Source organism: Pseudophryne corroboree, assembly GCF_028390025.1.
Source record: "Pseudophryne corroboree isolate aPseCor3 chromosome 3 unlocalized genomic scaffold, aPseCor3.hap2 SUPER_3_unloc_6, whole genome shotgun sequence".
NCBI lineage: Eukaryota > Metazoa > Chordata > Amphibia > Anura > Myobatrachidae > Pseudophryne > Pseudophryne corroboree.
In genome coordinates, this window is record NW_026967552.1 from 1828200 (window position 1) to 1843921 (window position 15722).

General features: G+C 46.8%; 2 protein-coding genes across 2 annotated transcripts in view; both read left to right on the forward strand.

Moving 5' to 3' along the window:
• LOC134984503 (zinc finger protein 585A-like) overlaps positions 1-15722 on the forward strand; it is a 593603-nt gene that overhangs the window by 251568 nt on the left and 326313 nt on the right. The window lies entirely within an intron of this gene.
• The window catches only part of LOC134984498 (oocyte zinc finger protein XlCOF7.1-like), a 41506-nt gene that overhangs the window by 16265 nt on the left and 9519 nt on the right, over positions 1-15722 (forward strand). Inside the window, exons 3-6 of the mRNA XM_063950064.1 lie at positions 1634-1825; positions 3204-3282; positions 3401-3498; positions 3597-3903. Of these exons, the coding sequence (XP_063806134.1) occupies positions 1634-1825; positions 3204-3282; positions 3401-3498; positions 3597-3903 (676 nt within the window). The remainder of the gene's footprint in view (positions 1-1633; positions 1826-3203; positions 3283-3400; positions 3499-3596; positions 3904-15722) is intronic.

Genomic DNA, 15722 nt, shown 5'->3' on the forward strand with positions numbered 1-15722 from the left:
TGGGAGTGTCACAGTGACATCACTTATATCTATAGTAATAATACAGGGAGATGAATGGGGAGGTGATGCAATCTAGGAATGTCACAATAATGTCACATATAGCTATAGAAATACACAGGGACATAACTGGAGAGTTGAGGTGATCTTGGAGTGTCACAGTGACATCACTTATATCTATAGTAATAATACAGGGACCTGACTGGGGAGGTGAGGGGATCTGGGAGCCTCACTGTGACATCACTTATATCTATAGTAATAATACAGGGATATGACTGGAGGTGAGGGGATCTGGGAGTGTCACAGTGACATCACATATCTATAGTAATAATTCAGGAACCTGACTGGGGAAATGAGGGGATCTGGGAGCCTCACTGTGACATCACTTATATCTATAGTAATAATACAGGTATATTACTGGGGAGGTGAGGTAATCTGACAGCATCACAGTGACATCACTTATATCTATAGTAATAATACAGAAACATGACTGGGGAGGTGAGGGAATCTGGAAGCGTCCCTGTGATGTAACTTATATCTATAGTAATAAAACAGGGACATGACTGGGGAGGTGAGGGGATCTGGGAGCGTCACTTTGACATAGCATATTTATAGTAATAATTCAGGGACGTGACGAGGTGAGGGGATCTGGGAGCATCACAGTGACATCACTTATAACTTATATCTAAAGTAATAATACAGGGACATGACTGGGGAGGTAAGGGAATCTGGGAGCGTCACAGTGACCTAACTTATATCTATAGTAATAATACAGGGATATGAACAGAGAGGTGAGAGAGTATGGTAGCATAACTGTAACATTACTTATTTTTAGTAATAATACAGGGACATGACTGGGGAGTTGAGGGGATCTGGGATTGTCACTGTGACATTACTTATATCTATTGTGATAATACGAGAACATGACTGGGGAGGTGAGGGGATCTGGGAGAGGCGCAATGATGTCACATATCTATAGTAATAATACAAGGACATGACTGGGGAGGTGAGGGAATCTGGGAGTTTCACAGTGACGTCACTTATGTCTATAGTAATAATACAGAGACGTGACTGGGGAGGTGAGGAGATCTGGAAGCGTCACAGTGATGTCACTTATATCAATAGAAATAATACAGGGACATGACTGGGGAGGTGAGGGGATCTGGGAGCGTCAATGTGACATCACATATCTATAGTAATAATACAGGGTCATGACTGGGGAGGTTAGCGGATCTGGGAGCTATACAGTGACATTACTTTAGTAGTAATACAAAGAAATGACTGAGAAGGTGAGGAGATCCGAGAGCATTACAGTGACGTCACTAATATCTATAGTCATAATACAGGGACATGACTGGGGAGGTGAGGGAATCGGAACGTCACAGTGACAGTACATATCTATAGTAATAATACAGGGACCTGACTGGGGAGGTGAAGGGATTTTGGAGCTTCATAGTGACGTCACTCATATCTATAGAAATAATACAGGGACATGACTGGGGAGGTGAGATGATTTAGAAGCGTCACTGTGAAGTCACTTATATCTATAGTAATAATAAAGGGACATGACTGGGGAGGTGAGGGGGGGTGTCTGGGAGTGTATATATTGATATTTGATGTCTCCTCCATTACTCAGGATTACACAGTAGTGAAGAAGACATCCAATGAGTGTGAGATATTCAACAGCTGTCCCCGTGTGTCAGGAGGACTGAGTAGAACCCAGAGACCCATCCCAGTGCCTCCACCTCACTCACTAATACATGAGAGACTCAATGACCAAAAGATCCTGGAACTCACCAACAAGATCATTCAGCTGCTGACTGGAGAGGTGACTGCTGGGAATGGGGCATTACACAGTAACACCAGGGGACGTGCCTGGGTGATGACTAGAGAGGTGATTGCTGGGAATGGGGCATTATACAGTAACACCAGGGGATGTGTTTGGGTGATAACTGGAGAGGTGACTGCTGGGAATGGGGCATTATACAGTAACACCAGGGGACGTGTCTGGGTGATGACTGGGGAGGTGACTGCTTGGAATGGGGCATTATACAGTAACACCAGGGGATGTCTCTGAGTGATGACTGGAGAGATTACTACTGGGAATGGGACATTATACAGTAACACCGGGGGACGTGTCTGGGTGATGACTGGAGAGGTGACTGCTGGGAATGGGGCATTATACAGTAACACCGGGGGATGTGTCTGGGTGATGACTGGAGAGGTGACTGCTGGGAATGGGGCATTATACATTAACACCAGGGGATGTGTCTGGGTGATGACTGGAGAGGTGACTACTGGGAATGGGACATTATACAGTAGCACCGGGGGATGTGTCTGGGTGATGACTGGAGAGGTGACTGCTGGGAATGGGACATTATACAGTAACACCGGGGGATGTGTCTGGGTGATGACTGGAGAGGTGACCGCTGGGAATGGGACATTATACAGTAACATCAGGGGACGTGTCTGGGTGGTGACTGGAGAGGTGACTGCTGGGAATGGGGCATTATACAGTAACACCAGGGGATGTGTCTGGGTGATGATTGGAGAGGTGACTGCTGGGAATGGGGCATTATACAGTAACACCAGGGGATGTGTCTTGGTGATGACTGGAGAGGTGACTGCTGGGAATGGGGCATTATACAGTAACACCAGGGGATGTGTCTGGGTGATGACTGGAGAGGTAACTGCTGGGAATGGGACATTATACAGTAACACCAGGGGACGTGTCTGGGAGATGACTGGAGAGGTGACTGCTGGGAATGGGACATTATACAGTAACACCAGGGGATGTGTCTGGGTGATGACTGGAGAGGTGACTGTCGGGAATGGGGCATTATACAGTAACACCAGGAGATGTGTCTGGGTGATGATTGGAGAGGTGACTGCTGGGAATGGGGCATTATACAGTAACACCGGGGGATGTGTCTGGGTGGTGACTGGAGAGGTGACTGCTGGGAATGGGGCATTATACAGTAACACCAGGGGATGTGTCTGGGTGATGACTGGAGTGGTGACTGCTGGGAATGGGACATTATACAGTAACACCAGGGGACGTGTCTGGGTGATGACTGGAGAGGTGACTGCTGGGAATGGGACATTATACAGTAACACCAGGGGATGTGTCTGGGTGATGACTGTATCACTGTGTGTGTCAGGTTCCTATAAGGTGTCAGGATGTCACTGTCTATGTCTCCATGCAGGAGGAGGAGTATATAGAGGAACACAGGGGTCTGTACAAGGACGTGATGATGGAGAATCACTGGCCCCTCACATCACTGGGTAAGAGGAGACTGTCATGTATTGTACAGGGGAGAGCAGGTATGGGGGCCCCTATATACACACATCATCTGATAATCACATATATACACTGTACTCAGTCACTGTGTGTCTCCTACAGATGGACCCAGCAACAGAGATACCCCAGAGAGATGTCCCCGTCCTCTGTATTCCCAGGATTGTACAGAGGAGAATCACAGGATCCCACAGGAGGATCAGGTAGGTGGGATGTAGGGTCTCCCCAATAAACCAAAGTGACTGTCACTATATGTTGTGTAGAGGAGCTGTGTGTCACTATATTTGTCTTGTTAAAATAGGATGAAGCCCAATTAAATAATATTAAAATCAAAGATACAGAGGGAGAAGAAGAGATGTATGTGACTGATATAAAGGCAGAAGATATAGATGGAGAAGAAGAGACGTATGTGACTGATATGAAGGCAGAAGATACAGAGGGAGAAGAAGAGACGTATGTGACTGATATGAAGGCAGAAGATATAGATGGAGAAGAAGAGACGTATGTGACTGATATAAAGGCAGAAGATATAGATGGAGAAGAAGAGACGTATGTGAGGGGTGATCAGCAGTCTAAGGAGGAGGAGATCCCTACAGATATCAGCACAGGTGAGTAATAAACACTTATTACAGAACAGAGTCACATATTCTCCTTTATTAGTCACTACAGCAATCTCTTATCCTACACCCTCCTCTGTCAGTACAAACTAATGAGGAATTTTTTTTTCCCAGTGTGGAGTTTAGAACCATCACCTCTATTATACTCCTGCTCTCACCCTCACATCATGTCACTGTGTGTTACCATCCCAGAGAGCTGACCAGTCTCTTCCCCACACTCTCTGGGGTATATTGTACGTCAGGAGCCACCAGCCCCTATTATACTCCTGCTCTTTCCCTCACATCATGTCACTGTGTGGTACCAGCCCAGAGATCTGACCAGTCTCCTCCCCACACTCTCTGGTGTATCTCATACACCAGGAGCCATCAGCCACTATTATACTCCTGCTCTCCCTCTCTCATCATGTCACTGTGTGTTACCAGCCCAGAGATCTGACCAGTCTCCTCCCCACACTCTCTGGTGTATCTCATACATCAGGAGCCATCAGCCCCTATTATACTCCTGCTCTCCCCCTCACATCATGTCACTGTGTGTTACCAGCCCAGAGATCTGACCAGTCTCCTCCCCACACTCTCTGGTGTATCTCATACACCAGGAGCCATCAGCCACTATTATACTCCTGCTCTCCCTCTCTCATCATGTCACTGTGTGTTACCAGCCCAGAGATCTGACCAGTCTCCTCCCCACACTCTCTGGTGTATCTCATACATCAGGAGCCATCATCCCCTATTATACTCCTGCTCTCTCCCTCACATTATTTCACTGTGTTACTAGCCCAGATATCTGACCAGTCTCCTCCCCACACTCTCTGGTGTATCTCATACATCAGGAGCCATCATCCCCTATTATACTCCTGCTTTCTCCCTCACATTATTTCACTGTGTTACTAGCCCAGATATCTGACCAGTCTCCTCCCCACACTCTTTGGTATATCTCATACATCAGGAGCCATCAGCCCATATTAATCCCATGGTCTTCTTATCATGTCACTGAGGTCAGGTAGGATTTTTTTTCTGTAACTAACATGGTGTTGAGTCTCGGCAATAAGAAGGCAAGCTGAGAACTGAGCTAGAACGCCAGTCTCCTTTTTCGAGTAGGCCGTGACATTGGTCTTCAGCACACGGATGAGTAATGCATAATAGTAGGTCACTGGATTCAGTGGACCATGCTTTAATTAAGAATTGGAATCTCTTAATAGTTCTTATTCTAAAGCAGAGTAATGGGAAGTGTATGTGACAGGATGGTCTTCATTCCTTAATATAGGTATTCCATTCCTAGTATGTCTGCAAGTAGAGACCTCATAGATAGAAAAGTTCATCCTTCATGAGCAAACAGATTGATTATGGGGAGTGATATTCTGTACAGATGTCCTGGAGAAGGTATCCAGACAATCCCTGTTATACAGAGTGGAGATCATGTAAAGAGGGATAGACACCTTGATAGAAGAACGGTCTGGTTATGCCCCTTGGCTAGAGAATCGTTCCGGTATTGCCCCTGCACTAGAGTATCGGTCCGGTATTGCCCCTGCGCTAGAGTATCGGTCCGGTTTTGCCCTTGGCTAGAGGAACAGTCCGGTTTTGCCCCTGGCTAGAAGAACGGTCCGGTCAGGCCCCTGGACAGCAGGTGATCACTAAAAAAGCCTAGTTAATCTCCCATTTATAGCGGATCTTTCTCCTGGAGAAAAATTAAATGATACTAAAATTCTCAGGTGAAAATGACTGTGTATTCTCATTATCTGTAACGTCCGCAATTTAAAGACCTAAGAAACTGTAGGCTAGCAAGACAGTTCAATAGGAGACTACGTAGAAAGCCCTTTCGAATGTGTTCTTCTAGCACCACACAACTGCACAGTACGCAGACATTTGGCCGCTTTATCAGAAATCAGTGAGAAATGGATAAAGTATTGAATTCCATCAGTATTCAAAGGGAAAAGTCTTTATACAGGACTCCATCATTCCTAGATTAGAGTTAAAGTCTATGCACGGTTGTCGACTGAATAAGTCTTCTCTACATCCTACAGATCAGAAAGGCTGAAAAAATACTCTCTCTAATATCCATTAAGGGATATTGGGGAATTAGTACGATGGGGTATAGATGGGGTCCAAAGGAGCCAGTGCACTTTACATTTCTTCCACTGGGTGTGCTGGCGGCTCCTCTCTGTGCCCCCTAATACAGGCAGTTTAGAAACATGTGCCCTCAGGAGAGGATGCCACTCTGGAGCTCCAGAGGATTTTCTTCCGTTTTATTTTGAACTTTATTTTCGGGATGCTGTTTGGGCGTCAGTATACCTGCACCGTGTGAGTGGGGGGAGGGGGGGTCCTGAGAGGTTGTTGGTACCGCGGGGCATTGCGCCTCGTTGGTCGCAATTGCAGCATGCCGCACACCCCTAACGTAGCCTGAAGGTCAGAAGAGTGGTGAGTACAAACCGGGGGCCCTGCTAGGGGGGTCCCCTGGTTCTTGGTGCGGTGCTATGGCAGGGGCGGCATACAGGACCCTCCCTTAGAGGGACCCGCTATAGCCCCCCTGTGTACACTGGCAGCGGTGGTGAAATCAATGTGATGTTTCACACTTATAAGGAGACTTTGCCAGTATAAATATCTACACAGCTCCGGCGCCATTACACGGTTCGGAGCTACCCCAGAGCGGGACCAGCGGCATTTTGGCGCCTTCCTCTGCTCACTGCTGCAGCAGCAAGGACACACAGTTCCTCCAGACAAATGGGGGAGAGCCGCTATTATTACACAATTAGAGTCCTGAAAAGGACAAGAACTCCGGTGTTCACCGTGATATAAACACAGCCTGCAATCTTACTGAGGCTGACAGGCTTGGGTGTGCTGTCCCTCTCACTCTCTGTCTCCTCACATACAGTAAGGGCAGGCTTGCTATGTAATAACGTGTGTGTGTGTGTGTGTGTCTGAGTGTTGTCTACTCTAAACATGGTAAAACACCAATTATGCAGTGTATGTTGCAACAGATTCTCTCCCTCTATAGATGGTTCCCTATCATGTGAACAATGCAGTCAGTCTTCCCAAGTTAGTGATGAAGTCAGGCGTCATCCTGGCTCGGTGCCATAAAGACTATGATGGCAGACATGTCATCTCAGCTTACTGCTAATACTCAGAAAAAGCTCAGTGTCACCTTCCCTGATTCTCCGGAACTAGATGACATATTTAAGAAAGCCTGGAAAAACCCTGATAAAAATAAAAAATATCAGGTTACAAAATGGTTTTTGCACACTTCCCCATTTACACCTGAAGGTAGGAAGAATTGGGAAGAACCCCCAGCTGTAGACATATCAGTCTCCCGTTTCTTAAAAAAGGTGGTACTACCAGCATCTGGCTCCTTTACATTATAGAACCCTGGGGATAGGAAAATAGAGACTACACTAAAGTCTACTTACACAGCGGCTGGTGTATCACAAAGACCCGTGCTTGTGGGTTCCTGGATGACACATGCCAGTCATACATGGGCAACTCAAATTCAAGAGGGCCTTGCGGGGGATATGTCCCTGGTCACTACGGTGACTCTCATAAAACACATTCAAGACACTGCAGGCATCCTGTGTGACTCTCTCAAGGAGATAGGCGCTATTAATACTAGGACTACTGCATGGCAGTGTCAGCACGCAGAGCTTTGTGGCTGCGTCACTGGATAGTGGATGCAGATTCCAAGCACAGTGTGGAGTCTCTTCCTTAGGGGAGTTGGATACATGGATTTCTAAGGTTACTGCAGGAAAATCCGCATTTCTCTTTTCTGGGGACGTCTAACCAGTCCTTTTGGACAACAAGGTTTAGATCAAGAATCAGAGGTGCCTGCACTGCAGCGAGAAGCACCAGAAGTAAGGCAAGAAAACCAGCCGCTGCATGTTCTCAGGAACAAAGCACCAGTTCAGCTTTCACGAAGGCCTCAGCATGACCCCCCCCCCCCCCCCCCCCACACACACACACACACACACACATCGAGGGGATCTCGATGTGGGAGCTCGACTGCGTCACTTCAGCCGCAACTGGGAAAGCCCCTACCAGGATACCTGGGTACAGGACCTCATTTCTCAGGGCTACAAGCTGGAGTTCAGCAGCGCTCCTCCCCAACAATTTTTCAAATCAAGCTTACCAGTTTTGGAGGATACATGAGTTACGCTGCAACAGGCCATCCTAAAGTTGGTCCAGTCCCAAGTCATTGTTCCAGTGCCACTACAACAACAAGGAAAGGGTTACTACTCCATCCTGTTTGTGGTACCAAAACCGGACGGTTCGGTAAGGCCCATTCTGAATCTAAAATCCTTGAACTCTTACCTAAAGGTTTTCAAGTTCAAGATGGAATCCTTGCAAGCAGTGATTGCTGGTCTGGAAGAATGGGAGTTCATGGTCTTGCTGGATATAAAGGTCGATTATCTCCATATCCTGATTTGGCCACCTCATCGGGCCTACCTGCGGTTTGCCCTGCTGAACGATCACTACCAGTTCCAGGCACTACCCTTCGGCCTGTCCACAGCTCCGAGGGTCTTCACGAAGTAATGGTGGAGATGATGTTCCACTCCGAATCCAGGGTGTCAATATTGTCCCTTACCTGGATGATCTCTTGATAAAAGTGACATCCAGGGAACTTCTAGTACTCAATATAGACCGCACTATTCAGCTTCTGCTATAACATGTATGGATCCTCAATTTACAGATGTCCCACCTGGAGCTTACTCAGTGGCTTCTATTCCTGGGAATGTTTCTGGATACTGTGGCAATCCAGTACGGAAAGTTCCATGCCAGAACATTTCAATTGGATCTCCTGAGCAAGTGATCCGGATCACATGTTCAGATGCATTGGATAATACGTCTGTCACCTCAGGCCAGGATCTCCCTCTTGTGGTGGCTACAGTCCTCAAACCTGCTGGAAGGTTGAAGTTTTGGGACTCAGGATTGGATTCTCCTCATGACAGATGAGTCTGAGAGGATGGGGAGCTGTCACCCAAGGGGCTCAGTTCCAGGGCAAGTGATCAGCCCACGAAGCCCTACTTCTAATCAACATTATGGAACGTCGGGTGATCTACAATTCTCTGCTTCTGGCCTCTCCTCTGCTTAGGAATCGAGCGATCCAGGTTCAGTCGGACAACGCCATGGCGGTGGCTTACATAAATCGCCATGGAGGGACAAAAAGCAGAGCCTGCATGCGAGAAGTGTCAAAGATACTCCTCTGGGAAGAAAGAAATGCAATGTCCGTCATCTTCAATCTGGGGGTGGACTACAGGGAAGCGGACTTCATGAGTCGTCATGATCTCCACCCCTCCCAGGGTGGTTCCATCAACAGGTGTTTTAACAGATAATTTGTCAGCGTCCGGAATCTTACCGGTACGCTGGCTTCCTTGGCCTTGTGCGGGCAGCAGCGGAGGTGGGCTGCTGCGCCGGATCCGTGGGCAGCAGTAGCGGCGGTGAGGGGGTCCGCTCGTGGCGGCGGGATGCCCTTGCTGAGCCGTTGCTAGGAGACCAGGGGCAGTGAGCAATGTGGCTTTGCAAAAAGGTGTGCATTACTGGGGGCTGCCATGTTGGAGACCAAGTTTTAAGCATAGTTCCTGTTTCCTGTTTCTTCCAGCCAATCCAGGGGAAGCTCTCCCTATAAAAGGGGGCTGATTTAGGACAGGGACGCCAGTGCTTCAAGTTACAACCCTGTTGTAGGTGCTTTAGCCTGTGCTCCCAGGATTCCTGCTGTATTCTGGTTACTCCTGATCCTGCTTGGTCGGTTCTCTGTTGCTGCTGCAGCCCTGCCGTTTCTAGCCTGCTACTGCCTGTGGAAGCGCTCCTGGAAAACCCGGTCCAGTAAGACTCTTTGGGCACAGTCGGCCCCGGATCTTCTGCCTCATCTTTCAAGCCACACTCCACAGATCTCTTTCACCAGCCACGCCTTTGTACCACCGACTATAGCCTGCAGATTACCTGTTAGGGTCTCCTGCCCTGTGCTGCCACGTCGTCATGGCAACCGGGAGACAAGTGCTAGCGGAGTAACCTGAGCGCAGCTGATACTCCGGTTCGGGTCTTTTGCTGTGCAGTGGTTATAGGCTCTGTGCACGGCAGGGGATCCGGTGCTGGTTTTTGTGCTCACAGTCTGTGAGGTCTGAGTGGGGCGTGGACAGCACCTGCTTTATAAGGCCTCTTCTCAGGGTAAGCAGATGCTGCTGAATCTTTGTTGGTTAGTCAGTTCATGAAAGTTAGCCAGTACTGTGTAGCTTTGTATTTGTTTGTTGCTTACTGCAAATAGGCCTGGGGATTTGGTATTACACTCTGCCAATCCAGACCTAGCAGTAAGACTGGAGTCAGTCGTTTAGCTTGCTGGGGTTCTGTTACTACTCTGTGAATTTAGCAAGTTTGCGGCTGTATTCTAAGACTTGCCTGTCTAATCCTGTCTCACTGTGCTAGGTGTCAGGGGTCAGTTTAGTGGCAGTAAGCTGAACCTGTGCACTGCAAGTGAGAATTAGGATTGTGGAGACTCTCCTTGTGTCTATCATTCCATCTCTGACCAAGGAGTTTACTGCCACACCCGTTGGTAACCCTTTAGGGTTTACTGTTGCCCTTAGCAACAGCATTTCGGGTTCTCTACGTATTAAAACACAACATCTTGCTTTTCCCATCTGAGCAGTTCTAATACAAGGGAGATACCCAGTTCCTTAGCCTCTGGGCTTCTCTGTTCACTTTGTGTGTATTTTGTTACCCTATCACCTTCTGTGTACGTTATGTCATATTCCCCAGTCTGTCTGTGAGTCCATTTGTTTTGCATAACAGTTCAAACACCAGTACATTCCTGCAGGCACTGGAGTGCATAACAGTTCTGACACCAGTACTTTCCTGCAGGCACTGGTGTGCATAACATTACCTTCAGCCTCGTTTTCCAAACCACAGTCCACAATCCTTGTCTCCAGCCACGGCTTCAACCACCATCCACAGTTCCACAGTTCATCATCTACAGTCTCGTCTTTCAAATCACAGTCCACAGTTCTTCGCCCCCAGCCACGTCTTTAACCATTGTGCACCAGCCGCTGTTCTTTACCTCAGCCCTGTACATAATAAATACTTTCCATTGACTCTCAAACCCCGCCTACGTTCTTCATTGCTCCGTGTCCCATGCGAAGAAACTATATCCAGCCCCCTCATCTGGTTCATTCACAGCCTGCTACCTTCTCGGGCAAATCTCAGCTGCCGGATCCTCAAACTTTGCTAGACGTGACATAATTGACCTGTGGGGCTGCCCACAGATAGACATAATGGCTTCTCGACTCAACAAGAAGCTTCGCTGGTATTGCTCAAGAACCAGGAACCCTCAGGCGAGGGCAATAGATTCGCCGACGTCCCCTTGGCCTTACTGGCTGGTCTACCTGTTTCCTCGATTCCATTGCTCCCGAGGGTGCTAAAGCGATTCAGAAATCAAGGAGTCCAGGCAATTCTGATTGCCCTGGATTGGCCTCGGAGGACATGGTAAGCAGATCTTCTGAACATGTCCGTCGCAGACTCTTGGCCTCTGCCAATGAGAAGATATCTTCTGCAACAAGGACCGTTCATCTACCCGATCTTACGGCAACTTTGTTTGACGGCATGGAGGTTGAGCGGAACATCCTAGCTCACAAAGGCTTTTCCAAAAAGATTATTGCAACCATGGTTCAGGCCAGAAAGCCTGTGACATCAAAACACTATCATCATATCTGGAGGAGATATCTTTTGGTATGAGGAACGCACGTATCCACCTGCAGAATTCTTGTGTTTCCTGCAGACTGGAGTGAATAAGGGCTTATGTCTGGGTTCCATTAAGGTGCATATTTCAGCTCTCTCAATGTTCTTTCAGAAGAAGTTTACAGTGTTGCCAGAAGTTCAGACCTTAGGGGTAATTTTGAGTTGATCGCAGCTGGAATTTTGTTAGCAGTTGGGCAAAACCATGTGCACTGCAGGGGAGTCAGATATAACATGTGCAGAGAGAGAGAGATTTCTAAAAGTGTTGGTTTCTGAGTTAATTACCTTACACAGCTTCGTGTCGTCTGCAAAGATTGACACTGTGTTTTCCAGGCCTATTCCTAGATCATTGATAAATATAATGAACATCAGTGGGCCAAGAACAGACCCTTGTGGTATTCCACTGACTACTGATGCCCAGCTGGAGAACATCCCATTGACCACTACTTGTTGTTCCCTGTTGTCCAACCAATTACCTATTCAAGTACAAATAATATTTCCTAGGCCAAGTTCCCTTAATTTGTGGACCAGTCTCCTATGTGGCACTGTATCGAAGGCTTTTGCAAAATCTAAGTAAACCACGTCCACTGCTTTTCCAGGGTCCAGATTCTCGCTCACTTCCTCATAGAAGCTAATTAAGTTGGTTTGACATGACCTGTTCCTTACAAACCCATGTTGACTTTTAGTAATAAACTTAGTTGCATGTAGGTGCTCCTCTATGCTATCCCTCAAAATGCCTTCTAATATTTTACCCACTATAGAGGTTAAACTAACTGGTCTATAGTTTCCAGGATTATTTTTAGTTCCCTTTTTAAATAAAGGCACTACCTCAGCTATACGCCAATCCTTTGGTACCATGCCTGATCTAATCGAACTATTGAAAATCGGGTATAGGGGTTTAGCTAGCTGTGTCCTAAGCTCCATAATAACCCTCGGATGCAAACCGTCTGGGCCTGGTGATTTATTAATCTTTATTTTGCTTATTCTCTCCAGGACTACTTCCTCACTTAAACAGGTATCTAGCCAAGAGTCATTACATTCACTGTCGTTAAGCAATACTGTCACCTGTGCATCCTCCATGGTGAATACTGACGAAAAAAAATTGTTCAATATTTCAGCTTTTAATTTGTCATCGTTTGTCAAGGATCCCAATTCATCCTCTAATGGGCCCACGTTCTCCTTCTTCAACCTTTTACTGTTTATATATTTATAAAACTTTTTAGGATTGATTTTACTCTATAGCGATTTGCTTTTCATTAGCAATTTTAGCTGCTCTTATTACTTTTTTGCATATTTTATTGCATTCCTTGTAAAACTGGAATGACTCCTCCCCACCATTAGATTTAAATGTTTTAAAAGCACGCCTCTTATTAGCCATTGCTTCTTTGACCTCCTTATTAAGCCACATTGGTTTGTGCTTAATACTCCTGCGTTTACTGCTCATTGGAATGAATTTGTGACTATTGCTTTCAAGCAACCCTTTTAAAGTATCCCACATTTCCGATGTGTCCTTGCCATGAAACAACTCATCCCAGTCAATGCTGTTTAGTGCCCGTCTCGGCATATTAAAGTTAGCTTTTCTGAAGTTTAATGTTTTGGTTGCTCCCTTATAGCTATTTTTCTTGAAACTGATGTCAAAAGTGATCATATAATGATCGCTGTTTCCCAAGGTCTCCCCAACTTTAATGTTTGATATAATGTCCACGTTATTGGTAATAACTAGGTCCAGAATAGTTTTACCTCTAATTGATTCAGGAATTGATCCTTCAATGTATTTAAAAACCTGTTGCTCCTAGTTTTTAAACATGAATCGTTCCTCCAATTTATATCAGGATAGTTAAAGTCTCCTAACACTAGGATGTCCCCCATTCCTGCTGCTTTTTCTATTTGCTGTAGGAGTTGTTCCTCATCATGTATGCTGATATCCGGTTGCTTGCAACGTGTCAATGACTAGTTTCTTTGCCTCAGTGCCCTCACTTGTGATATCAACCCATAGCGACTCCACATTATCTCCAATCCCCTTGCAGATAGTATCTATTACGCATGGTTTAAGAGATGGTTTACTGAAGAGACATATCCCTCCTCCCCTTTTGGTAGCCCTATCCCTCCTAAAAAGAGAAAGACCCTCCAAAAACGCAACCAGGTCATTGTCACGGCCCCCCCGTCACAACAGGGAGAAGGCTTTTATTCGAGCCACTTCGTGGTCCCGAAGCCGGATGGCTCGGTCAGACCGATCCTAAACCTGCAGTCCCTCAATTTCTATCTAAAAAAGTTCAAATTCAAGATGGAGTCGCTCCGAGCAGTGAGTTCCAGTCTGGAGGAAGGGGATTTTATGGTGTTGGTGGACATAAAGGATGCCTACTTACATGTTCCCATTTATCCTCCGCATCAGGCTTACCTGAGGTTTGCAATTCAGGATTGTCATTACCAATTTCAGATGTTGCCGTTTGGTCTTTCCACGGCTCCGAGTATTTTTACCAAGGTAATAGCGGAAATGATGGTTCTCCTTCGCAAGCAAAGAGTAACGATTATCCCGTACTTGGATGATCTTCTGATAAAGGCGAGATCCAGGGACCAGTTGGTGCAAAACATTGCACTCTCCCTGACAGTTCTTCAACAACATGGTTGGCTCCTAAAGTTGCCAAAATCACAGTTGATTCCGACGACCTGGCTGACGTTTTTGGGAATGATACTGGACACAGAACTACAGAGTTTTTCTTCCAGTGGAGAAGGCTCAGGAAATTCAGGGTCTGGTCAAACAAATTCTGAAACCAGCCAGAGTGTCAATCCATCAATGCACTCGCTTGCTGGGGAAGATGGTTGCGGCTTACAAGGCCATTCAGTTTGGCAGATTCCATGCCAGAGTGTCCCAGTGGGACCTGTTGGACAAGTGGTTCGGATCCCACCTACACATGCACCGGAGGATAATCCTGTCTTCCAAGACCAGAATCTCTTTCCTGTGGTGGCTGCACAGCTCTCACCTCCTAGAGGGGCACAGGTTCGGGATCCAGGACTGGATCCTAGTAACCACAGATGCAAGCCTCCGAGGCTGGGGAGCAGTGACACAGGGGGAAAACTTCCAAGGAAGATAGTCAAGTCAGGAGACTTGTCTTCACATAAACGTTCTGGAGTTAAGGGCTATTTACAACGGCCTTCTACAAACGGAACGTCTTTGTCACAATCTGCCTGTACTGATCAAGTCGGACAATATAACAGCAGTAGCATACGTATACTGCCAGGGCGGAACAAAGAGCAGAGCGGCAATGGCAGAAGCTACAAAGATTCTCCGCTAGGCGGAAAAACATACAGTTGCTCGGTTGGCAGTCTTCATACCAGGAGTGGACAACTGGGAAACAGACTTCCTCAGCAGGCATGATCTCCATCCAGTAGAGTGGAGCCTCCATCAGGAGGTCTTCACAGAAGTGACAAGTCTTTGGGGAGTTCCTCAAATAGACATGATGGCGTCTCGTCGCAACAAGAAGCTACAGAGATATTGTTTCAGGTCGAGGGACCCTCAAGCAATGGTAGTGGATGCACTGGTGACACCGTGGGTGTTTCAGTTGGAATATGTATTCCCTCAACTTCCTCTCATTCCAAAAGTTCTAAAGATCATAAGAAGTACAAAGATTCAAGCGATCCTCATTGTCCCAGGCTGGCCAAGGAGGGCTTGGTATCCAGATCTTCAGGAATTACTCGTAGAAGATCCCTGGCCTCTTCCTCTCCGCGAGGACCTGTTACGGCAAGGGCCATGCGTGTATCAAGACTTACTGCGGCTACGTTTGACGGCATGGTGGTTGAACGCAAAATCCTAGCCCGAAAGGGTATTCCCAGTGAAGTCATTCCCACACTTATTCAGGCCAGAAAAGGAGTAACGTCTAAACATTACCACCGTATTTGGAGAAAATATGTTTCTTGGTGTGAATCCAAGAAAGCTCCTACAGAGGGATTTCAGCTAGTATGTTTTCTCCATTTTCTACACGCAGGTGTGGATGCGGGCCTAAAATTGGGCTCAGTAAAGGTACCGATTTCAGCCTTATCGGTTTTCTTTCAGAAACAATTGGCCTCCCTTCCAGAAGTTCAGACCTTCGTGAAGGGTGTGTTGC